The following is a 26,641-nucleotide window of genomic DNA, read 5'->3' on the forward strand; positions in this document are numbered from 1 at the left end:
TTTGTTGTTCTAATAACCATCAGCAGATGTTTATTTTGTTTTTTTTTAGTTATCATTCAAAAGAGCATTGATATGGGACAGAGATGAAACTTTGACTTTTACCAGATCTACTTCAGGTGGGGTCCCGATATACAGAAATAATAGCCACCCCACCAGCCAATCAGAAAAGATCATTTCATGTCTCCGAGGATAACCAACCAACTAAAACATGTAATAAAACATTATAATTTCAAATGTAAAGGATTTTGTAAGGAGGCATTTTAACAAGGCCATTACAAGTCTTGAGCCATAAGACATGCGTCACTGTGTATCTCATTGTACTTTTAATAGGTACATAGTCTTTCTTGATGCTTGATGCCTAGTTCTCCTAATAGGGTTTTGCTGTCTCCTGCAACTTCTTTTTATACTGACTGGTGAAGAATCCCACCTAGAAACAGCAAAAAAAGCAATCAAGTCAGTGTCTATTACAAAGATCAATCATCATTCTTTATCATTGTTTAAAAAGCAATTAGAAGATTTTGTATTAAACTTTGTGTACTTCCTTCCATCATTTATTTCATAACAGATGCAAATGTAACATAGTAAACAATGTTCTTAATGGAGTCTAATGCATTCATTATGCATTAATGCATTGCATTGAATTTTTTTAAAAATACAAAGAGGAAGAGGGACCTGCCACAATCCCATCACACACTCCCAAGTATATGGACAAACATTAACAGACAGAGGAAGTTCTCAGTAATTTAATTCCTTTAAAGTCCCGCACCATTTCGTGAAATTTCTTCAGAATATTAAAGGAGAATTCCGGTGTGATATTGACCTAAACTGTGTTGAAACATGATACCAAGTGTGAACGTATGTCTCATAGCCCATCTCGGCTTGTCCCCTGCACTCCAAAATCTGGCGCTAGTTAGCCGATGCTACCAACAGCTTTTTCAATGGTGGTGCTTCGGCATCGGGCTAGCCATGCAAATAAATCACTGTTTTACACCATTTACGAGACTCAATGTATCTCCACACTTCATTGGTAGACTTCCGAGGGCCCTGACATTTAAAACGAGACATTGAGAACTTTGAAAAAGCACTGGTAGTTTACTTAGAAGACGATTTATGCAGACAGTATCTTCACGAAGTTTAGCGTTTGCAGCCATCTTGAATTTAGTCACGATAAGTCGAGCGACGAGTAAGAATGAACAGGTATGATAAGGGATCAGATTCCAAAAATAATTCCATGGAAATGCATGGATTCCAGTTGCTGCTCCTGGAAGAAACTGGAATCCATGCATTTCCACTGAATAAGTGCCTTGCTCTCCTTACCTTACTACACTCCCAACATACTAGCCCAGCTCCATACCAGCTACATTACCAACACACTAGCCCAGCTCCATACCAGCTACATTACCAACACACTAGCCCAGCTCCTTACCAGCTACTTTACCAACATACTAGCCCAGCTCCTTACCAGCTACTTTACCAACATACTAGCCCAGCTCCTTACCAGCTACTTTACCAACATACTAGCCCAGCTCCATACCAGCTACACTCCCAACATACTAGCCCAGCTCCATACCAGCTACTTTACCAACATACTAGCCCAGCTCCTTACCAGCTACTTTACCAACATACTAGCCCAGCTCCTTACCAGCTACTTTACCAACATACTAGCCCAGCTCCATACCAGCTACACTCCCAACATACTAGCCCAGCTCCTTACCAGCTACTTTACCAACATACTAGCCCAGCTCCTTACCAGCTACTTTACCAACATACTAGCCCAGCTCCTTACCAGCTACTTTACCAACATACTAGCCCAGCTCCATACCAGCTACATTACCAACATACTAGCCCAGCTCCATACCAGCTACATTACCAACATACTAGCCCAGCTCCTTACCAGCTACTTTACCAACATACTAGCCCAGCTTCTTACCAGCTACTACACTCCCAACATACTAGCCCAGCTTCTTACCAGCTACCAACATACTAGCCCAGCTTCTTACCAGCCACTACTGTACATTACCAACGCCCCTTCTAAACTACCACCGCCTGTCAATAAATGAGTAAATATTGGTATCACTGCCTGTTCTCACTGCATGATTTCAGTGTTGGGAAGGTTACTTTGGAAATGTAATTGAACAGGGGCGCTGTTAGAAAATGTGGGCCCTATGACAGAAAATAATTATGATTTTATTCATGCTGCTAGGCAGCCTGTATTCTATGGACTTCGATTTCACCTCAACGAAGGAATCACAGAACGGAGGGAGGACAGCAAGACAATGACGACAGACCGAAGCCATTATGAGCTACAGTACTGTATGTACAGACGCATTTGATAGACAATTGTAGCGCCCAATAAACAGCTCTAGGCATTCGTAAACCACGTTTCAAATACGAGAAAATGAATGTCTAGTTCCCAAACCCCATCTCAATGAGATGTGGTCTGATGTTAGCCAGGCTAGGACTATTGATAAATTGAGACTTAAAATATATTAAATTAATTGATTATACAATACAACCTATAAAAAAAAAACTACACTGGTGTTCAACATTTTTTTATTTTAAGCAAGTCTATTGGGAGCTTGATCTCTTCACATAAAACAACATCAATAGCTCCTGAGCAACTATAGCCTAGCACAGGGGTGTCAAACTCATATCAGGCAGTGGGCCAGATTTGCTGGAATGAGACCTCATGGAGGCCGTCATTGTCATGGTCATTATCATTTCTCTGCATTGGTATCAGAGTGTTGTTTGATGATATACTCCTTTAGGGTCATTCCATGTCAATTCAACCAGGGCCCGCACTTAGGTCCCAAAAAATTCTGAAAAAAATCATCAGGTGTACCTTTGTTACTCAGGAGACACACTGTAAAATTACTTTTATGTAAGATCAATACGTTCCAAGATACAGCCAGTTTTACAGGGGGAGGGGGTTGTCGATTTTGTTTGGCCTCTTTTTTGTCAAAGGTCAGATTTTTTTGACGTGAAATGACCCTTTACTATACCCACTTATGAGCAAACAAGTACAAATCATTTACTCCTCATATCCTGCTCTTTCTCTCTTGAAACACCCTACTTCCATGTCAGTTTTTTGGCCTCTTCCTTCCTGGGTATGATTTAGTAGTGCTGGGTTTAATCAATTTATCACAGAAATTGCTTATTACAAATTGTTGAAGACAGCTGGATGTGAATATCTTTTCTTTCTAATTTTCCCTTCCTACCCAAAACATCTGGGGGGCCGTATGAAACCTGCTGGCGGGCCTGATCTGACCCCCGGGCCTTATGTTTGACACCCGTGGTCTAGCAGCTTTGAATAATGTAAAGGTGACATCTGTTAAACTAACCTCAGCATGACATTTACTGGGGGTAGAAAAATTAAAATACACCCAAATAGGAAAACACCCAAAGTGACAGTAAGGCATAAGAGACTAGCTGTCAGACCTACGTGACGGTATGCACAAAAATGAAAGCAGTCATACAACCACAGCCTTCCACACAGTGTGTGTGTGTGTGTGTGTCTCTTTATATCTTGCCACTTTTCCTCTAACTCACAACTATGTGACTACATGCAGAGACTTTGTGACCACATGTACAAATTCCAATTGAAAGTAGACATACAGTAGAACCACAGCCTTCCTATTTTTGTGGAGCCCTCGTAATTCATTCCACTTTCCCCCCAGTCTGACAACTGTGAAGCTTCATTGAATTTAAATTCTACTTCCTTTAATTCAAATTTAAATTGTAATTCTAGACCCTGTTTTTGACCTCAATTCAAATGAAATAATTGGATTGGAATTTAGGAGTCATTCTCAATTCAATTCTGAATTTTGCACAAGCCTGGTATACCGACAGTACTTGGTGACCTCGAGAAACAGAGATCTATGTGAAAAATTTGCCCTAACTCCTTTAATTTAGTACACTGAGAGCCAGTGATGAGCTGTGTTTAATTACCTTAACGAGGCCCATGGTAATGAGAATTAGCAGGAGCAGTCCACCAACCACCCCACTAGCGATCTCCTTAATGAACTTAGGTTCCTCATACACCTCCACCTGGGTCCCAAGCTACAGGGATCACACACAGCACAATCCATCATTCATGCATTCACTCCATAAGTCAATCTATTCATTCACTATCATTTGATCCATTAATTTAGTAACAATGCACATGCATGTGTGAATACACTAATTAATTCATTTGTACATTCATTCATTGATTCATGCATTTCATTCATTCAATGGTTATAACCATACCAGTGTTTGACAATAGTCAATACCTTTTTATTTTTTAAAATGTAGTTTTACTTTCATAATGGCATTTAAAGGAAGTAGTTACCATAGTGACGGAGGGAATCTGTTGGCCATCAGCCGTGGGCAGAATGTACCTGTTTGTGTTATAATCCAGTTCTGACTCACTGGCCAAAATAAACTCACCAGACCTTACTCCAGTCTGACAGCAAGAGAGAGAGGAGAGGAGGAGAGAGAGAAAAGCAAGGTAAAGCAATTTTTTATTTTAACTGACTTTTTTATGTAATATTTGTGTTTGTTTTTTTAGTCTTTATTAGACAGGGCAGAGACAGAGAGAGATAGGAAAAGAACGGACTCAGGAAATGACCTCAGGTCACACTGAGACTGAGCCCTTATGTGGTATAGGATGCGACCTCAGGTCACACTGAGACTGAGCCCTTATGTGGTATAGGATGCAACCTCAGGTCACACTGAGACTGAGCCCTTATGTGGTATAGGATGCAACCTCAGGTCACACTGAGACTGATCCCTTATGTGGTATAGGATGCGACCTCAGGTAGAACTGAGACCTTATGTGGTATAAGATGCGACCTCAGGTCACACTGAGACTGAGCTCTTATGTGGTATAGGATGCGACCTCAGGTAGAACTGAGACCTTATGTGGTATAAGATGCGACCTCAGGTCAGACTGAGACTGAGCCCTTATGTGGTATAGGATGCGACCTCAGGTAGAACTGAGCCCTTATGTGGTATAGGATGCGACCTCAGGTAGAACTGAGCCCTTATGTGGTATAGGATGCGGCCTCAGGTCGGACTGAGCCATTCCATTATAATTGATCCTACAGTAATTGGTTAATTTTTTTCTTCATGCAGACATATGCTGTCATGTTTACGGTTGATCAACATTACCTGTGCAATCCATCCAGAGTGTAATTTGCCAGAGATTTCATAAAACACGCAGTCCTTCTTCTTTAAGTACACATCACACTTGAACACTCTGCAGGTAGCCACAGAGCAGTTCTGAAGACAACAGAGGAAAAGATCAGCCCAAGTTTTAGACTTTCAGTGGATAATGATTGCTGTGATGCTGGTCAATCACTATGATGCTTTATTGTTGGGATATTGTTGGGATGGTCTAGCCTGACGAGCCAGACCCACATTAAAATAGGGGCGGGATAATCAGTTGTCTTTCAAATTTCTTCTGCACGCAATAGGACAGCGGCAGCGCTATGAGTCCCATGCGTTTCCCACCAGCGGAGCTAGTTGGCTAGTTCAAACGTTTGCCAACTTAATAAAAGCTTAACTCGTGTCACACTGTTCGCCAACAGCAACATCCATCTTATTTGTTTTCAAGTAGCAGGGAATTCAAGCCAAACCGTTGCAACTCTGCCATCAATCATTATGTTAAGCCCACCTAACGACTCTATACACGATTTCATTGGCCTGATTGAGTTTCGATTTCTGGAGCTCACAAGCCAACAGAGAGTTGCTTGACTCGCCCTGCTAGGGGCGCGTCTAGATTTCTAGGCTAGGGATGGTCTAGTAAAGAGAGGAACTCACTATGATTTTTGATTGGTTCACAGCATAGTCATTTTCTGGGTTTGTATCATGCGCCTGCCGGCAACCTGCAATCTTAAGGAAGAACCAGAATGACTGTCCGCAGAACACAACGCACTGTGTAACAGAAACCATTGATCTGAAGTAAAAACCAGAACGGTTGTCACCAACACACAATATATCTATCTCTTACCAACAGAGCCTCTATATTAGACCAGATATCCATCTTGCCTAGTTTAATGGGAACACGGATCGCAACAGTCAGATTGAGTCGCCTGTTGCCATTTTCCACCTGAAATCAATGAACACAAAGAGGAGAGAGAATCAGTAGACACAGAGGTTGTTAATCTCAGTGAGTCAGTGAGCAGTAACAAAGAAAGAGTTTTAGAAAAGGTGTTTTACAAGTGGGTAATGAACAGCTTTAAGTTGTGCACTTGTTTCTTAGTTCTTTGGTTTGTCTTTACTTCACACCCATCAAAATGAAAGTGTATGCTGCTTACAGGAACTATGCTGCAAGTTCCTACCATCTTCATAATCAAGTAGCAAAGAGGGTTTTTTTTTCAGTGCTCTATGTGTGAAACCAGAAATAACTTGGTACACCACTTCAGTCACGAAACGGACACCAGTGTCATTTCCTGTGCTCACACACTTTTTAGTGTTCATTTATCTGCAGGCTGCTGGACAATGTGCAAGGTGCACAGCAGAACTTCTGTGTGAAAGTGCAACGGCCTTTTGATATTTCATAAAAATATGTCTTACAGTATAACTGTAACCTAGCAGAAATGTTCTAAAAGAGGTTTTGTTTATTTATGGTCTATTATGTATTATGAAAGGGCTTACTAAAACATTATCATTAAGAGTGCAGTCGTTATAGTGTGTAAAGACTTCTACAGGATTATCTCTATCATGTTGTGGTTTAAGTGAATACTTAAAGGTGCTCCAAGTTCACACGTTTTTTAGGCTACAACATTTTTTGTCACTTATAGCAAACATCACCTCACCATACGCTAGCTGCCTGTGTCCTGAATACAATGTAAAAAAACGTGATCTCTGTAAATGTAAATGTAATTTGGTCTGTAATTTGGTCTGCATTTATCCCATCCGTGAATTAGTGAACACACAGTGAACACAAGGTGAGGTGAAGCACACAATGACTACACAGTGAGGTGAAGCACACACTAACCCGGAGCAGTGAGCTGCCTTGCTACAGTAGTGGCCTTGCTCAAGGGCACTTCAGTCGTGGATGTGGGCATTGGAGGGCAGTGCTCAACCACCTCCCCCACCCACATTTTTCCTACTGGTCGGGGATCGAACCGGCAACCCTTCGGTTACAAGCCCGAAGCCCTAACCAGTAGGCCTCTGCTGCCTCAGCTCTGTGGACAGCCAAGGCTCCAAAAACGGCAACAAAACAACCTGGGCCAACCTGGCCCTTAAAAACATAACAAACTGTTCCAACAAATCACCGACGAGGTGTGCGTTAAGGAGAGTTGCAATTGCACGGGAGTGAGGGCGAGGGAGTAGTGAGCGGAGCTCTCTGTTTTGTTTGAACGTCAACAGAAGTGACGTTACCCAGCATCGCTTAGAGCGCCTTTAATTATGAGCTATTATGAATTCTTGATATAATATCTGGCACCACCCTTATGATACAAACTCAGTGTAGCGTACAGTACCACAGTATACCACTTTCTGTGACCTATAGCAGAGACATTTTGAAGGGCACAAGGCAAGGTACCTGCAAAAGCTGTGTCACTGGTTTCTCCACGTCGCTCTTGTCTGCCGTAAAGTTAACATAACTGGTTGTGTTGTCATGTCTTGTCCAGCCAGGCATGAAAAATAAAACAAAGAAGTAGATCCAGCTCATAGTGCCGCTGAAAGTTCACTTAAATTAAATGGGCCATGCTAACATTCATTGATTTCATATTTCTTTATAATTAACACTGAAAACGAATGATTCTTTTACATCAATCCACAAGCAGATAAACAACTAATAATACTATGCTATGCAACTCCTGACATTTTGAGGCATGCGTGACCCAAGAAAAATGATTTACTACAACTGAAGCGTGCTAGATAAGTACTGTGTGACTGTTGTGAGGCCGCGTGCTAGATAAGTACTGGGTGACTTTTGAGGCTTTTCTCCCTGGTTGTTGTTGTATTTGTGTTTCTCTTTCAGGTTGTTTGTTTTTCAGGTTGTTTTAGCTCCGAAGGGCATGTTGCACATGTAAACGTAAGCTAATGCAGTCGAGGGGTGTTTGGGTGTACAAGGGAGATGCAGCAACATGCGGTGACTTTTTGTTGCAGGCTGGCAAAGCTGTGAGAAACAGCCACAAGCAATTGCCTCTGCCCCACTAAGACCATCATGTCTGCCCCACTAAGACCATCATGTCTCGTGGGTGTGGCAAGCCCAGAGCAGTGAGTGGAACCAGGATGCATGACAGCAGCAGGTCCATCAGACAGTGCTAGCTGCCCTGTGGGTATGCAAAAGAGTAATAGTCCCTCTATCTACCTGGCTGGTCCACACTGTCTCTTCACATCCACATATGTAATGGAGTGGAGAGAGAGCCTCAACACGATAGAGAATGTTTAAGTTTGGTTACATATTAACCTTCTCTCCACCTTAGGGCCACTCAGAGATCAATATGAAATACTTGTTCCACTCCAGCTTCTGCACTAACGAGGGCGTGGCCACTATGTATAAGTAAGTATATAAGTATAAGTAAGTGTATAAGTATAAGTAAGTGTATAAGTATAAGTAAGTATATAAGTATAAGTAAGTGTATAAGTATAAGTAAGTATATAAGTATAAGTAAGTGTATAAGTATAAGTAAGTATATAAGTATAAGTAAGTGTATAAGTATAAGTAAGTATATAAGTATAAGTAAGTGTATATGTATAAGTGTGGTCACCTTGCGGTCCGTACCCACACGCAGGATGAGCGGCTAGGACTCACTGAGGTATATATATATATATATGATCCCGTGAGGGAAATTTGCATTCTGCATTTATCCCAATCCATGAATTAGTGAAATACACTCGGCACACACTAATCCCGGCGCAGTGAGCTGCCTGCTACAACAGCGGCGCTCGGGGAGCAGTGTGGGGTTAGGTGCCTTGCTCAAGGGCACTTAAGCCGTGCCTACTGGTCGGGGTTCGAACTGGCAACCCTCCGGTTACAAGTCCGAAGCGCTAACCAGTAGGCCACGGCTGCCCCCCACTACAACCGGTGCATCTTAAAGGGGAACTTGGCAACTATTTCAACGTAATAAACCCGTTTAGAAATCATTTGGATGGTTAAATGACCTGTTCCGGTGAAAATGGTGGAAAACCAACCTTGCAACATTGAGACTACCGTCCCGGAAAGAGAAGTGAGAAACAAGAAACTCGTTTTAAATCGTGTTTCTTACCTTGTAACATCCACATTGTCTGCCGAACTTATGCTAACCGTTTTGCTAGCTTGTAAACAAACCCATGTGCTTTATCGTTACCTTGATACTATACGATACGATGTTTTTTCCCCCTAGTGGAGGTGACAAAAAGAACAACAAAATCATTTGAAAAAGATCGATGTCTGAAAGTATCTGTGTAATGAGCAGTATTATATACAATCTGCTTGTACTTCTTCAAAAACAAGTCTCTTCAGGATGATCTGGACACCTCCACATCCACACAGGGGCCTGTTCGTCCTGTTTGTATTTATTTATTTTATGGCCAGTGAACGATACGTTGTCTCTTACTTATTCACAGTTAGCCACAGAAGATTGTGCAGTAGATGAAGTCCTGATCTGTCCCTCGTCTGTCTCGGGCATGGCTGCTGTTTGGGCCTGGTTTGCACGCTAGGTCAGACAGCAGTCATGCCTGAGACGAGAAGGCGTGTGCTAAGGCTCACCCACTCACCAGCTGCGTTTCCCAATGCTGAGTTTTACCCACCTCCTGACAACCACATAAATGCGGTGTCTGACCTGGATCTGCCTCGTTACGAAGCTTCCACTGTCCAAGGCGTGCAGATCGTTTCCACTGAAAGAGGAAGACAAACATGGAAGACGCGTATGACTAAGGCCTGTGTATTTTGTTACACCTAGTCATCCAACTACATCGATGAACATGACACCCATTTCACAGATCAAAAGGTCACCTTGTCACATTTGCCTTGAAAGACACATTCTGGTCAGAATGGCTCTCGTCATGAACCCCATACTGAACCACAAAGAGAACCTGAAATAGAAGAAAACACAAGTATAACTCGGCCCTAGCATTTGGGCCAGGAAGTACTAAATTTACCAATGTAACTGTACCAGTATTGACACATTTGAGTCTTTAGCACTAGTGGCTGGCTTTTTCAAAATCGCTTTCTATCAGCCATCTAAAACACTCTTCAGTTTACAGGCGTGTTGGACAGTATGTCAAAACTGTTATTGTTTCACATTCCTCTGCTATCTGTAGGTTATTTTTGAAGATATTAAACTAAACGGTAACACTTTACGGTAAGGGTACATGAATTATCATGAATTTATGCATGAATTAATTCATAATTTATGTATTACTTCATTCCTTAATATCTCATGAATCAGGAATTTGCATGCGTTCTTGACCTTATACATGAACAACAAATCATTATGATTTATTTAGAATGATCATAATGATTTCTTTTTCTGCCAAAAATGTGGTCTCCACTACTCAGATTCGTATTTGAATACACCTTGTGCAATTCTTTAGTTGAGGGGCCACAGACATGAGCAACGAGTACGAACAAACATGTATGATAAGGAGTCAGATTCCAAAACTAATTCCGTGGAAATGCATGGATTCAGTTGCTTCCAGTAGCAGCATATGGAATCTATGCATTTCCACTGAATTATTTATGGAATCTGATCCCTTATTATACCTGTTCGTTCGTACTCGTCGCTCGACTTATCGTGACTAAATTCAAGATGGCGTTGAACGGTAAAATTCCTTAAGGTACTGTCTGTATAAATAGTCTTGTAAATAAACTACCAGTGCTTTTTGTCTTCTCTCCAAGTTCTCCATGTCTCGTTTTAAATGTCAAGGCCCTCAGAAGTCTACCAATGAAGTATGGAGCTACTTTGAGCCTCGTAAATGGTGTAAAACAGTGATTTATTTTCATGGCTAGGCCGATGCCCGAGGCACCACAACGAAACCCTGTTGGTAGCATTGGCTAACTAGCAACAGATTTCTGAGTATAGGGGACAAGCCGAGGTGAGCTATGAGACATACGTTCACACTCGGTATCATGTTTCAACACACTTTAGGTCAATATCACACCGGAATTCTCCTTTAAGGTACAAAAAACTCTTTGGTGTTACTTTAACCCATATAATTAAGCGTTTGGATTAATCTCTCTGCGGTCTGACTGACCGTGTCGTCGGCTCTGAAGATGGGATTGTTGATGCTGCAGACCGTTTCCCCATTGGAGACTCCATCTCCACTGCCCTGCGACCTGCAGGCCACCCTTCCCTGCCTCGACAGGAAAAACGCATCAGACAAGTTCACACATAACCAAATGATCAAAAGATGCTGATGTGAAACTACTGAGGCAGACACATACAGTATGTACACACACACACATATACACACACACACACACACACACACATATACACACACACACACACATATACACACACATATAGACACACACACACACACACACACACACACACACACACACACACACATATACACACACATATACACACACACACACACACACACACACACACACACACACATACATACACACACACACACACACACATATATACACACACATACACACACACATATACACACACACACACACACACACACATATACACACACATATACACACACACACACACACACACACACACACACATATACACACACATATACACACACACACACACATATACACACACACACACATATACACACACACACATATACACACACACACACACACACACATATACACATACACACACACACACACACATGCAAAGTTGTGGGTTGTGGGTTTTTGCTATCATCACTATTCTCAGACACACAGAGACACATACTGCTACTGACACACACACACACACACACACACACCTGGCTCTTGGTGAAGGCCCTGTAGGAGAGGCCATGCGAGTAGGATAAAGACACACGCGTGTTGTAGGAGTTCTCTCCTCTATTCTCCACCATCACTGTCACAAACAGGTCCTGTGCAACACCAACATCGATGTGTGTGGCCCTAACAAACACAGTCACAAAGACTATAAGCATCTCATGTCCACCTCTGCACCAGCACAGTCAAAGCATCTAGGAGTGCACTGAGCGTTTAGCCCCAGTCACAACCCACTTCAGCACAAAGCTCAAAATAGCATTTATATTTAGGTGGAAGCATTGTCAAAATAGCGTTTATATTTAAGGTGGTATCATTGTCAAAATAGCGTTTGTTTATATTTAAGGTGGTAGCATTGTCAAAATAGCTTTTATATTTAAGGTGGTAGCATTGTCAAGCAAATTTAACTCCTACAGTAACCACTGTCACTACTTTGTATAGATTTCAATAGGGGCAGTCGTGGCCTACTGGTTAGCGCTTCGGATTTGTAACCGGAGGGTTGCTGGTCCGAAACCCGACCAGTACAGTAGGTGCGGCTGAAGTGCCCTTGAGCAAGGCACCTATCCCACTGCTCCCTCACTAGCAGGCAGCTTACTGCGTCAGGATTAGTGTGTGCTTCACCTCACTGTGTGTTCACTGTGTGCTGAGTGTGTTACTAATTCACTGATTGGGATAAATGCAGAGACCAAATTTCCCTCACGGGATCAAAAGAGTATATATACTTATATATACTTATACTTAGATTGTTACCGCCTGTTCATACAGCTGGAGAACTGAATGCACTCAGCCCTGATGTGACACGTCAAAGCTGGACCTGGCACGCATCTGACACATGCTCTCCAGACTGACCCTGTGAAGTTGAAATCCACTCGCAGGTTGTCCTCGCAGATCTTGTCTGGTCCGCAGTCGATCTCAAAGTCTAACTGCGGGTACAAAAAAAAACCTTGAATGTGAACAAAATGATGCATAATGCACAACGTCCACCAAGCCCTGGACATCACTCCCTTGACCACCAACACAGTGAAGTCACAGTAGCTGATGAAACTTTCCTTTGCATAAGATCTAAGATCTGTAAGACACATGACTTACTTGTGGCTGTTTATAGACTTATAAACCTCTAACACCTCTCTACCATTAAATGTCACACAACCCATATTAGACAGATCACTCAGTACACAGAGTAGAGGCTATAGACCACATTACAAGGCGAGGTGTGAGGGTTAAGAGTCATTCAACTTCCTGTAGCTATATACTGTACTGTCACCACTAAGAGTGCTCTCTGGCTACACCAGTGTGGATCTTGTTAGGGCCTTAATCTACCTCACTTGAGCCACACTTTTCTTTTTTTGTGTCACTACTGTACGTGTAGAATAAATGCATAAAGATGCCATTTCACAACAGAAAGCTGGTTGGTGGAGCCATTTCACTTCAGAAAGCTGGTTGGTGGAGCCATTTCACTTCAGAAAGCTGGTTGGTGGAGCCATTTCACTTCAGAAAGCTGGTTGGTGGAGCCATTTCACTTCAGAAAGCTGGTTGGTCGAGCCATTTCACCTCAGAAAGCTGGTTGGTGGGAGCTCTGTGACCGGTTCATTTCACGATCCCACGCTGCCTCTCTCTCCCACGTGCTTCCTGTCACTCTTCACTGCCCTGTATTAATAGAGGTAGAAAGCCCCAGAAATATACTAAAAAAAAGAAAGATGGCTGATGATCAAACCCACTCACCATGTGGTCTGAAAGAAGACGTGCGTCACTGGAAAGTCTTGGCCGCAGGTTACCCTTTCCAGTGATAGGTAGTCCATTAAAGGTAAAGGTCACCCTGTTGGCAATAGGATTCAAGGCATCCTCTGGGCAGCCCTTATATGAAATGATAGAGAGAGAGAGAGAGAGTGAGAGAGAGAGAATCAGCCACAAGAGTTCTCTGTGTTTGTGCTAAATTGAATAATGATATAGGGAAGTTGAAGTTGATGTCTGATAAGGGAGTGTCAACCACTAGAAAATGTAGACATTGGTCCTCAAACCAGAAATGGGGCACTGAGCTTACATGTATTATGAAGCTGTGAAAGAAGCAGGTTTTCTGCAGTGCTGCTGTGATTGAGCCGTTTGCAACACGCTGGTTTGGTGCAAAGGCAGCCCGGAATGACTGTCGTACGTGATCCAGCGTAAACATGTAGTCCAGTTTAGCCTTTAAATCTACGTTACAGGGTCAAAACAAACAATATGGAGCCATTCACTTCATACTCAGCCAGAAAACAATAAACAACACACCCTTTGTATAGTAATTATTAAACACCATATAGTTTTACATAATCACTGTGACCCAGTTCGGAACAAACTAACAAAACCAAACTACAAACTCATCCAGGACAGTGCACAAACACCTCAGTTTTTTATTTTTTTCTGGGCGCACTTGAAAAATGGGAAGCTTGAGTCGCGCTATGGGTCATTTCCAGAGAACGAATCTGTCAGCTCTGAGAGGAAAAAGAGTCATGTCATGTCTGGCAGTGTTGACCTGTGGAGCCGGAAGTGACCTCTGACATGAGGAAGCACACGGTGGCGTTGATACGGAGCGCCGCAGAACAGTTCAACACGCTGGTGGGAATTTTAGAAGGACTGTAGAACACCTCAGTTTCCACAGAAACAAGAGGTGTGGACCTGGAGACAATATGCATCAGAGGGACAGAGAGAGAGAGAGAGAAGGGGAGAGAGAGAGAGAGAGAAGGATATAGTGAAAATATATGATGCCCCCTAATGTTCATTGTAATTTTTAAGGTGGGATTTTTTTTTAACTACTTTTATATACCCTCTCAGTAGTGCGTGCGTGCGTGTGTGTGTGTGTGTGTTTGTGTGTGTGTGTATATGCATGCATGTGTGTGTTGAGTTTTAATAATATGAGAACCTGAGCAGCAGAACCGCTCCTTTGGACCCGACTGCGATGTCAGGCAGTCCGTCTCCACTCTGGTCCAAAGCAGACTGGGCCACGGTCAGCCCAAAGAACCGCAGTCCGGACCGCACCGACGAACCAGCAATCCTCTGTCAAAGTAAACAAAGGAAAAAGAGAGTTCAACAGAAATGCTGATACGTAGTGACACATCAGTCAGCTGTGCTACCTACAGGGTCCCGACGGTCATGGAAAACCAGGAAAAGTTATGGAATTATAAAATCCCATTTTCTAGGCTGGGAGAAATAATGGAATTCAGTACTCTTTCTTTCTTTCTTTCTTTCTTTCTTTCTTTCTTTCTCTCTCTCCTCTCTCTCTCTCTCTCTCTCTCTCTCACCTGTGAGTAGGTGGGGTTGATTCCTCCTCTCCTCCCACTAAAGGTGAACTCTCTCTCTCTCTCTCTCTCTCTCTCTCCTCTCTCTCTCTCACCTGTGAGTAGGTGGGGTTGATTCCTCCTCTCCTCCCGTTGAAGATGTACACGCTGCCCTGTCCGTTATCCTCCAGAGGAGCTCCCACGGCCACGTCCCTGATGCCGTCCCCGTTCAGGTCAGCCAGGCTGGCCAGAGACGAGCCGAACCTCCCCCTCTGACCCTCCATCCCCAGCAGGGACACGCTAGTGGCAGACACTTCTGTAGAGCCCTGGGAGAAAACACAACACAACACAACACAACACAACACATAAACATCAAGCAAACTATTCAAGTATTCAAAACCATTCATAAGTACATAACATTACCTGCAATATACTTGTCCTTGAATTACCATTGTGGGATATTTTTATATATTGTATATGCATTTTTAGGGAACCACATTGTCACTATATATAAATGAAAGTTTATATACACACAGTATATGCTGTTGTTTTAATAGTATGATATTGTGTTACCAGTAATTATTTTGTTATATATTATATATTATTATATATATATATATATATTATTATATATATATATATATATATATATATATATTACCTCCTCTGTAAAATAATACACCAACACTTTCCCCTCTCTTCCTCCCTCTGTGTGCATGGGGGCAGATGCCAGAATCAGATCAGTGTTGGAGTCTCCGTCCAAATCCACCACACATACCTCTGCTCCAAAGTACGCCCCAATCTGAGACTGAGAGAGAGAGATAGAGATAAATGAGTATGTATGTGTGTGTGTGTGTGTGAGAGAGAGAGAGTGAGAGAGAGAGAGAATGCAGCTATAAAACTCAACTCAATTACTCAAATATCTCATAGCAATGATACACATGTTACCTGTTGACCTTCCTGCTCCAGATTCGTCTGAAGCCCAGAAGGGTGGAAGACCACCACCAGCCCTTTATGCTTGTACCTCGGAGCGCCAAGAATGGCATAGCTCTGACCATCCCTCGTGGCCAGGGCCAACGAATAGCCTAGAACATGGGCATGACATGAGCGTTATACCCTCTGAAATAGAGACCACCTTGAACATGACTAAGACATTTACTGTATGTAAGTTGCAATACCCTCAAACCATAATAAAGAATAGTGAGATGAGAGTGTGTTGTATTCTGTGCCACTAGGGGTCAGACTACTATGAATCTGATACTGTGGGTAATGGGTGTAAGAGGGTAGAGAAGAAGTGAAGTTCGAGTACATGTGATGCTGTACGCATTGTTCACGATGACTTTACTAAAGTTATAAAATACTATTACACAGCCTCTTCATTTACATTCTACAAAACCTTAACAGAGAGGCATTGTTTGTTACCCATATCTACATAAATGAATCTATATTATCCACCGAATCTGACCAGAATGTCCTGTAGAAGGCTGTTTGCACTGCAATTTATACATAGTCCAGTCGTAATCCAGTCGTAGACCTTGAGGGTCAACACAGAACATACAACACAATCCAAGCGGCCACAAATCCAAAGACAGAGATGAAGTAAAACCACCATTTAAACTAAAGAAGTTGCACACGTTTGCTGTGTTTCACCTTTTCTGTAGCCTGATGTGGCAGATTGATCATATAGCTTGCTAATCTGATTATGATCCTGATTGAAATGATTAGTGTATTTGTACAACCCCAAATAAGAAAAAGTTGGGACGTTGTGTAAAATATGAATAAATAAAAACAGAATGTATAATCTGCAAATCTTGTAAACTCATATTTAGTTACCAAAAGTTCAAATGTTGAAAATGACAAAAATTTGACAATTTCATGGAAAATATATGTTAATTTTGAATTTGATACCAGCAACACGTTTCAAAAAAGGTTGGGACGGAGAAAACAAATGTTGTAAAACTTGTGCAATGATAAAGAAAACAAAAAGAGGAATGTTTCACAACTAATTAAGGTTACTGGCAACACAATTGGGTATGAAAAAGAGGATCCCAGAGAGGCAGGGTCTCTTAGAAGTAAAGATGTAGGTATTCATCACTCTGTGTAAACCTGTGTGGACAAACGATTAAACAATGTAATTTTAAAGATTCTTAACATGAATTGAACATGAACTTATTTGTGGAGTTCATCATCTTCTACAGTACATAATATCATTAGAATATTTAGAGAATCCAGAGAAATCTTTGCAAACTAGGGATAGAGATGAAAAACAATATTGGGTGGCTGTGGTCTTTTGGACCTCAACTGGCACTGCATTAAAACCAGACCTGTTTCTGAAAATCATTGTATGGGCTCAGGAATACCTTTGATAACCATTGTCTATGAGCACAGTTTGATACTTAACTCAGAGCAAATTTTACCATGCAACAGCCAAAATTGTATTTAGACATGAAACAGAAATATCACAATCTTATCTGTGTCTGAGCTTGTTTAAAATTGACTGAGGTAACGTGGAAAAAGGTCCTGGTTAGACCAATCAAAATGTGCAATTCTTTTTGGAAATCATGGACTCATCTTGGCTAAAGAGTAGAAGGCCTAGCCAAGGATCTAACCTTTCCAATTTGTTTTGGAGGAAACCCAACATCTATGACGGTGTGGAGGTACATTACTGCCTACAGCATGGGCATCTTGCACATCTGGCAAGGCACAATTAATTCAGAATGATGTATACATATATAATAACATACCATAACATAACATATCAGGGCCATTTTATGATTAATTGAAATACATTTCTTACATACGGTTCCTTTAAAATAAAGGCTTTTTAATTTATATTCCTTGTGAGTGCCTCAGAATTACTGTTTATTTGGGAAACATTTTGGATCTCCAAGCTGAAGAGCACCAGAGGAAAACACCTCCTAACACCCAAGCAGCACTCCTAGTAACTCATTTATGGGTTTACAAGACTTGTATATTATCACATTCTGTTTTTATTTGCATTTTACACAACGTCCCAACTTTTTCTGTTTTGGGGTTGTATTAAAGATGCGTCCTCACCCAGGTAACTGTCATCCCCGTGTGGTTCCAGAAGGTTGGCTTTATGAAAAGATGCGTCTTCTCCGCTGGGTGTGTACTTCTGATAGCCCCCTCTCCATTGGTATGCTCCAACAGAACCCATTACAATGCCTCCCTAAAAATGAGAAATGCCAAAAGGAATTATAATTTATAATATTTTCATATTATTTGGTTGATTTCTTTTTTAACGGATAAGGATAAGTATATAAGTGAAATAGATACTCATTTAATGAATAACCACAGTGCAATTTGTATAAATACATTACAAGGGCCAGTCTGGTTTAACTTATCTTTTTTTACTGCAGGGGTTTGAAGATGAGAGTCGATTAAGCTCGCTTTTTTATTACAGGAGTTTGAAGATGAGAGAAGATTAAGCTCTCCTTTTTACCTCAGGAGTATGAAGTGGTGCAGCACTGAAGCCCTCTTGTGCCAGCTCAAATTTTGTAGAACCACCACCTCCTAAAAGAACCAACCGAATAACGTATGATCAAAAATACAGCCATAGGCCAGATCCTCTGATCAATTAACTTATTCATATATGTTCGTTGAAGAGACACTTTCCTCCAGAGCCACTTAGAAACAGATCAGACATACATATTTCTCTCAGTGTGCCTGAACAGCTTGGTTATCAAATCCATGGCCCCACTACCAATAAAGCTATAGTTGGGGTCGGTGGAAGGAAAGGAAAAGCTGGACATTTGCTCTCAGCACCACACCACTAGGGGGTGCCACACGTTAAGAGAACTTTCCCATACAGGAAAAAAATGTGTCAAAAATATATTTTTGGGCATATATTTTTGGGCATATTCAAAAATACATTTTTGAATATTTAAATATATTTCAAAAATACATTGTGAAAATACAGCATATTTCAAATATATTTTTGTTGTGTATATGGGTAGGTGACAGTATATGTTCCCAGACCGCTAGTTTGTCATTCCCCAGCCCTTGCTGACTTTATGGATAACGTACCCTCTATGGATATGATGTTCCTCTCCAGAGTCTCCTTCAGTCCATCCAGAGCTTCAAAGTTGTAAACCTTGAACATGTGCTTTTCCACTGGTTTGGATGCAATGATCTTAAGTTCATCGTCAGAAACTTTCCCAACCTGTAAAATTCCAAGATGGTTGACACCAAGGTGGAAATGGCATTTGCAATAATATTGGTGATTCTGCAAGCCTCACTAAGTATTTTTGGATACTATGTTAGGTAGTATTGGCCTACATTTTCACCAAAAATAACCACATGTAACTAAAAATGAGGGATTAAGTAAAGTAGGGTTTATAAAAGCAAATTAAGGAGACTAACTAGCCAACAGCTAACACATTTGACGCAAGTGATAGCCTGCATGCTAGCTAACTTGCATATTATTTCCCTGATATATTCAATGACATTGTGACAAGAGGTGGGTAACCTATAAATCCTGTAATGAGGCGGACCATGACATGGTCACTGGTAAGGCAGTATACCGGTGTGTATCCTGACCACATCGCTATAGGCTACCATTTGATGGTACCAAGGGTATCACTGGGTGTTCCCTCATAGGCCACACAATCACTATTCAATTCCTACATTAATATAAGTTCATTGTTAACTCCAGAAGGAATACACATGGTTGAAGTCTGTAATGTTTATTAAATTCCAGTAAAGAGAGAACAGAAATATCAGGATGTAGTCAGTATGTCAGAATGGCCTAATCACCATAAAAAGTGAGAAATATAAAATCTTACAACAGACTTCCTATAATTAAATAATATATAACAATGTATTGTAAAGGAGTCGACGCTATGGGGGAGACACAGCGAATAGGTTTAAAAGCCCGAACTCGGGGAAACTTTAATGACTGTAAATTCAGCTCGCATGTCAATTTAAAGTACCACACAAGTTGCGCCAGTGAACGTCATCAGAACACGACACAGTAAACAGTACACAACAAATCAACAGGTAAAAGCAGGCTGTGACAGCAACAATACAACACATAAAGGCTGGCTGTGAATTAAGTACAATGTGGTGCCCCTACAGTATTTAGCATGCATTAAGTGTGTAGGAGTTCTGTCTGAATGCTATAGCCTCTACCTGCACCTTTAAGTTAATTGACCTAACACTGTACACGTCTCTGTGCAAGCCTCTTCCTCTATTCGCCTTGTTCGACCAGCGGCCAGAACGAGGCTACGGGGTGCATTTGCCATTACACCTCAGTGCAGCAGATGGAGGTAATGCACTCCGTTTGCAAACTGCCAAAAGAAAAAGCTCACCGAAAAAGAAGAAGGATTCGCTGGCCCAGAGAATGTCCAGAGAATGTCTAATAAGGGGAGAACCGCCACTCTCGGGAAACTTCCGGTTTCTGAACTGGTTGCAGCTCCTGTTCTGGTTCCACATGAGGGCGCTCACAAATAAGTGCAGAATGAATGGAGGTCTATGGAGCTGTACCCCTCAAATCCACTTTTCTCAGGATATAATTTTTTGCCCAGAAATTTGAATGTTGCATGCAAAAGAGGGGGCAGAGAAAATACACACCGCTGAGTATTATATTTTTTGAGTCACTTATTTGTTCTAAAAAGCCTTTCAAATGCGTCAATGACGTCATTCATTAGCAGAAAGCTAGTGTGTTGTGGGCAACAACGACCCAACCTGTAAGAAATTAGAAAGTACTCGTTCATTCAACTTTTGACCTATAATCCATATTGATCTTGCAGAAACCACAATCCAATCTTCGATTTTTCAACGACAACCAGGTGAAAGAGACACATTTAGCCGTCTAGCTCCATAGACCCCCATTGTTTTTGCACTTATTCGTGATCGCCCCTAGCGGAACTGCAACAGATTGCAGGTACAATGGAGTTAATAGGGAGTGATCCGGCTCTCCGTAAACGGGCTCTGGCTGGCCTGTTCTTCTTCTTCTTCAGTCAGTTTTATTGGCAGTTTGCAAACGGAGTGCATTACCACCATCTGCTGGACTGAGGTGTAATGGCAAGTGTACCCTGTAGCCTGTGGCCGCCAGGTGAATAAGGTGTATCATGGTGGTAGCCTGTCAGAGTAAAGTTGCCCAGTTATTTTTCTAAGGACTTTATTATGTTTGGGATGTGAAGCCATATAGCATGATGCCTTTGTACCCAATATTGTATTTTATTGGCGACCTAATTATGATTAATGAAACTTTATTTCAGATTACATCGCAAATGTGGTTTCTCGTGGTTGGTCATTAATATTGCTATAATGGAAAGACAACAATATGGCAGTTACAATCCAATACTATACTTCATGATGTTTACGAATGCCAAATGGCATAATTTGAAATAGTAGCCTATTTTAAATGTAGAAAGGTCCTACCCCAATTGCATATCGAATGATATTTTTCTTGGCTGCGTTCTTGACTGCAGACTTCAGGTGCTTTGCATCATTTGACTTGCCGTCAGTGATGACCAGGAGAACCTTGCTGGTGTGAGGTCTGGCCCCCGCCCTCTGGGAGAACACCTCAAAGCTGTGCAGAGAGAAGCCAGCTAAATATTCGCTCTATCTATCTCCATTTCAATTCAATTCAATTCCAATAAACGTCATTGGCATGTATAGATTCACGATTAATTAAAAAAAAAGAAAAACTGGTGTGTATGTGTGTGTGCGTGTCACTGTCTTACTCTGTAATTTACTGCCATTTTATATCTGATGTCATGTAAACAAATACAAGGAACAATTTCTATGAATCTAGGCATTATACATGTAAGCCCATCTTTAAAATGAAGCTATGAATCTAGGCATTATAAGCCCATCTTTAAAATGAAGCTATGAAGCTTCTTTTGCCTCTCTGATGTCATCATTTTGCTCACCATTCCCATTATTAAGAGGTAAAAGAAGCTTTATAATGCATAATGATACTTTAAGCTGTAAGTTACTGAAGCTTTATAATGCATAATGATACTTTAAGCTGTAAGTTACTGAAGCTTTATAATGCATAATGATACTTTAAGCTGTAAGTTACTGAAGCTTTATAATACATAATGATACTTTAAGCTGTAAGTTACTGAATCAGAACGCTTTATGGGCTGTGCAGCAGTCTTATAGCGATCATTATGAGGCATTATGAATAGTTTATAACCCTTGGTGACAGTGTTTTTGATTTGAGTTTAATGGAACCATAAATCCCTCATCATCCATCATCAATGTTAAAAGCATAGCATATGACTCACACAGTGGTGTTAATGGCTCTGGCAGTATATGTGAGCGTCATTTCTTGTTCAATGTCCAAAACCGCTCTCTCCCAGTCTTTTGCTTCCTTGTGTTTGTTGAATTGTTTAAAGTTTAAATGAACTTCATAGCCACTGGAATACTGTGCAATGGCAAACTGCAAAAACAAGGACAGATAAGCTCAAGAGTAATCCAGACATGGGCAGCAGCCAAAGGCAAACATGACAGTAAAATAATGTTTATTATCATGTGTGCTGTCAGAAAATGTGGGCCTTATGACAGACAATAATTTTGCCCTGGTAGAAATAATTAAGATACAGAAAATACAAAATACCGCCTCAAGGTATAGAGAATAGAAAAGAAGATGAAGCAATTGTAGGTCTGTCTCCCTCACTCACCTGTGTGTCTTTGGCAATGAATTTCTTGATCAGATTGATGACAAATTGCTTCATTGTATTAAAATCATAATCAGACAAGCTTGCTGAACCATCTAGGAGAAAGACTATATCAATGCCACGTTGGCAATCTGTTTTTGGATGAAAGAAATAGAGAGAGAGAGAGAGTGAGAGAGAGAGAGAGAGGTTGATTGATTGATTGATTGATTAGCGATGATCTTATACCTCTTAGAGTTGGGGGTACAGGGTCACTAATTGACAGGATCTGACTGATGCTGAAACACATCCCTCCATACAGAGTGAGACCATCACACTCTTTAGGGACAGTAGGGCCGCAAACCTGACAGACAGAGAGAGATGATGGAGAGAGAGAAGGAGGGCTCCATATGTCAATTCGGACCCTCAAAAACAAATATCCTCTCTCCCTGTGAGAATTAGCGTTGTATTGATTCGCTCTCACCACCGCTGTCGAGCTATTTTCTCCTGTGGTCATCGTGAGGCCCAAAGACAGGTTGACTGCAGAGCGAGGAACTGTTTCAACACATAAGTATGCACAGTCATGAAACTGGAAATGACACAAGAAGAACTAACTGTTTTCTGCTGTTTTCTGCTTCTTTGAGTGATGTATATGAACAGGGTGGCATGTATCGGAATTACTTAATTAGATAAAAAGAAGAAAAATCGTAATGTTCTACGTACATTTATTTCTTTTTATGTATTGTCTGCAAACATATTGACAGATAGCGATAGCACAATCCACTTATTTTTAGCCTTAGAGGAAGTGAATGATAGTCACCATGTATCTGCAGAGGTGCGCACGAGCCCGTAGATACCTGACATTGGTAAACCTGGCCTCTGCCATCCACGCTAAAGTGTGCCAATGGAGCACTCACCAGCAGGCTAGAGACAAGGTAGCGATGTGACAGGTCAGGATTTAATGGTGATGTCATGGTGCATTTCATATGCAAGGCAGCGATGTGATAGGTCAGGATTTAATGGTGATGTCATGGTGCATTTCATATGCAAGGCAGCGATGTGATAGGTCAGGATTTAATGGTGATGTCATGGTGCATTTCATATGCAAGGCAGCGATGTGATAGGTCAGGATTTAATGGGATGTCATGGTGCATTTCATATGCAAGACAACATTGAGTCAGTAGGACTCACAGAACTATTCTTTGTATCCTGGTTGGATGACCATGACAAGACACTGCAGATACACAGATACACTGTGGGGCAACACAGCAATGTTGCCCTGTATAGCATCACCCTAATGACTTGGTCACGTAGAGAACACAGCAATGTTGCCCTGTATAGCATCACCCTAATGACTTGGTCACGTAGAGAACACAGCAATGTTGCCCCGTATATAGTAGCATCACCCTAATGACTTGGTCACGTTGAGAACACAGCAATGTTGCCCCGTATATAGTAGCATCACCCTAATGACTTGGTCACGTTGAGAACACAGCAATGTTGCCCCGTATATAGTAGCATCACCCTAATGACTTGGTCACGTTGAGAACACAGCAATGTTCTCTATATCGGAACCACGCAGGTCCATCTCACCTGGTGCTGTCCAGCTGTGTCACCCTGTATCCGAACCACGCAGCTGCCGTCAGGTTTATGTGTCTCCAGACCTCTGGCTCCACGTTGAAGGGTGTCACCACCTGAAAAACTAAACGGACACGCAAGTCACAGTATAGTTTGTTTTAACATGTGGGAAAAACACAGAGGACGCCGCCTGTGCCCAGCAAGGCACAATGGTAAGTCGAGACACCTGACTACGCTACCTGTACACAGCCACACCTGGCCACACTACCTGTACCCTGCCAGGTAAAACGTTAAGCCAGTCTCATACGGTAGCTGGATTTGAAGCAGGCACGATGCAGGCCTTCTACTTTCGTCTCATACGGTAGCTGGATTTGAATCAGGACCTTCTACTTTAGAGTCAGACAAAGGATGAGCTGAAGGGCAGTGAAGGGAGCGATCAGACAGATTGCAGCTTTTGCAGGTGCGCCTTTTTTTGTCTTTTTTATCTTTCGTATTGGCAGTAAGTGTTTTGTGTGCTGCTTATGCACCCAGAGTGCCTTGCATTTTTGCAGAGGTGCCCTAAGTGCTCAACTTCAAGAAGAAAAGCGCCTGCGTTTTTATGAAAACATAGTGCACCTGGCGTTTTATAAACGGCAAAGCGCATCCTGTCTGATCATTTCCCAGCAGCTGTGTGTCTTAAACATAGAAAGTCAATGGTCTGTCAGATCTATTATTGGTACTGTACCACCTTATGTTTCATTTACCACAGAAGGCTAAGAGAGATAACCGAAGTTACGGTATATAGTAATATGTGAGTTATGTCAAGTAAAACATGAGTAATTTAAATGTTAGTAATATTTGAGTAAATATTATTGAAACGTAAAGTGATAAAAAAAGTATGTAAAAAATATGAATAATATAAAGTAATATGTGAGTAGTATAAAGAAAAGTGTGAGTAATATGTGAGTAATGTGAAGTGGAACGTAAGTGATATAAAGTTAATGGAACGATTCACTGCAGAGCTTATTTCAGCTTTTGATGTGACATCATTTCCATGTTTTACACAATCACACACACACGGTGTGATTCAGTAGTTTAAAAGGAAGTGTGCCTATGTGTGTGTGTGTGTGTTACTGTAACCAAGGGTGTAGTGGTAAAATAAGTAAACTATGAATTCTGTGGTCACGGTAGCCTAAGGTGGACAGCGCCATGCGGTATCGGATTTCTTAAAAAGGCATTCAGTTATATTCATATGTTTAATGATGGTGGAGGTTCCTGTCCAATGTTTATAACAATACAAGTGGTATTAAATGGTTCCTAGAGTGTTGATGAGTGTACATATTTTGAATGTGGATAATACAGTGTGATTTTTAAATGTTAAAAGTTGCAATTGGTGAATTAACTCTTTTGATAGGTGGATAAACTCTACGTGTTTACTTGCGTTTAGCCTCCACTAAAATCCCTAATGATAACAACACTTTGTGATTAGCAGTGTCATTCACCACCCTTATACACCCAATCTTCACACACTGACTTGTCTTTTGCAGCCAATAGCACAATAATCGGATCACCCTACTGAACTCTACACCTCATGATGATAACCAACGAATCATATTGCATTATCTGACTATAACTTCTGGTTAGACGCTTAACAGCATTTCGTTGTTTCTGCACTTGTACTCTGCACAATGACAATAAAGTTGAATATAATCTAATCATAGAGGAGAATCTGCTCTTCACAATTGTAATGACACAAAGATGGAAAAGTATTTCCATTGAAAGTATTATATTAATATTATGATACAGTATATCCCTCTAAAAAGCATTTGATGTAATGGTTGTGTTGCAGCAATGTCAGAAATTAAAATTGCTGCATGTCGCAAAATTATTCTCAACTTCAGCCACCTACTTATTGATATGCTAGTTGTAGGTAAATGGTGTTATAAACAAGCACAGTCCATTTGATGCTATAGACCCTTTCAACAAGGTAAACAAAAACAATGCTTGAACATTCTATTTGGGCCCCAATCTACTTCCTCTGCATTAAGATAACATATGGAATGTTAAAACGGAAGCCTTGTGGGGCCAACTATGATGCTGATAATGGAACTCTCTTGAAAGGGTCTATACATGTACATCATGAAGTTACACGTCTTTACAGTGAGGTTTAACATTGCTGGGTCGAACCCTATGGTAGCAGAGACTTACCCCAGACCAGGCAGAGCAGCGCTCTCCCCTGTCCCCCAGCCAAGTAGCCCATGGTGCGAGAAGTGACCAGAACAAACAGAATGACAAGGAGA

General features: G+C 41.4%; 2 protein-coding genes across 2 annotated transcripts in view; both read right to left on the reverse strand.

Moving 5' to 3' along the window:
* LOC121704964 (integrin alpha-M-like) lies at positions 1–26,641 on the reverse strand. Its single transcript, XM_042085573.1, has 30 exons — positions 26,550–26,641; positions 24,378–24,486; positions 23,605–23,708; positions 23,269–23,339; positions 23,034–23,148; positions 22,812–22,939; positions 22,416–22,570; positions 21,562–21,712; positions 19,204–19,339; positions 18,620–18,690; positions 18,214–18,346; positions 16,105–16,241; positions 15,818–15,964; positions 15,273–15,482; positions 14,802–14,935; positions 14,415–14,557; positions 13,947–14,095; positions 13,628–13,759; positions 12,755–12,828; positions 11,893–12,034; positions 11,173–11,271; positions 9,932–10,011; positions 9,727–9,813; positions 7,532–7,610; positions 5,993–6,091; positions 5,803–5,874; positions 5,152–5,262; positions 4,331–4,444; positions 3,949–4,059; positions 1–427 (listed from the first exon to the last, which is right to left on the reverse strand). The coding sequence occupies exons 1-30, from the start codon at positions 26,599–26,601 to the stop codon at positions 368–370; spliced, it is 3,405 nt and encodes a 1,134-aa protein (XP_041941507.1). The 5' UTR covers positions 26,602–26,641; the 3' UTR covers positions 1–367.
* LOC121704980 (protein phosphatase 1 regulatory subunit 1B-like) overlaps positions 11,858–26,641 on the reverse strand; it is a 39,546-nt gene continuing 24,762 nt past the window's right edge. Inside the window, exon 6 of the transcript XR_006030691.1 lies at positions 11,858–11,892. The gene's annotated coding sequence lies outside the window, so the exon portion shown is untranslated. The remainder of the gene's footprint in view (positions 11,893–26,641) is intronic.

The sequence above is a fragment of the Alosa sapidissima genome, chromosome 3, assembly GCF_018492685.1.
Source record: "Alosa sapidissima isolate fAloSap1 chromosome 3, fAloSap1.pri, whole genome shotgun sequence".
Lineage (NCBI taxonomy): Eukaryota > Metazoa > Chordata > Actinopteri > Clupeiformes > Clupeidae > Alosa > Alosa sapidissima.

What these genes read in the sequence shown, in the direction of transcription:
- LOC121704964 (XM_042085573.1), bottom strand. Translation starts at nt 26,601, where the DNA reads ATGGGCTACTTGGCTGGGGGACAGGGGAGAGCGCTGCTCTGCCTGGTC. An exon ending in TGAACCAATCAAAAATCATA is followed by an intron (nt 5,263 to 5,802) that starts GTGAGTTCCTCT and finishes TGTTGTCTTCAG; the next exon opens with AACTGCTCTGTGGCTACCTG. An exon ending in TTACCATGGGCCTCGTTAAG is followed by an intron (nt 428 to 3,948) that starts GTAATTAAACAC and finishes TGCTGTTTCTAG; the next exon opens with GTGGGATTCTTCACCAGTCA.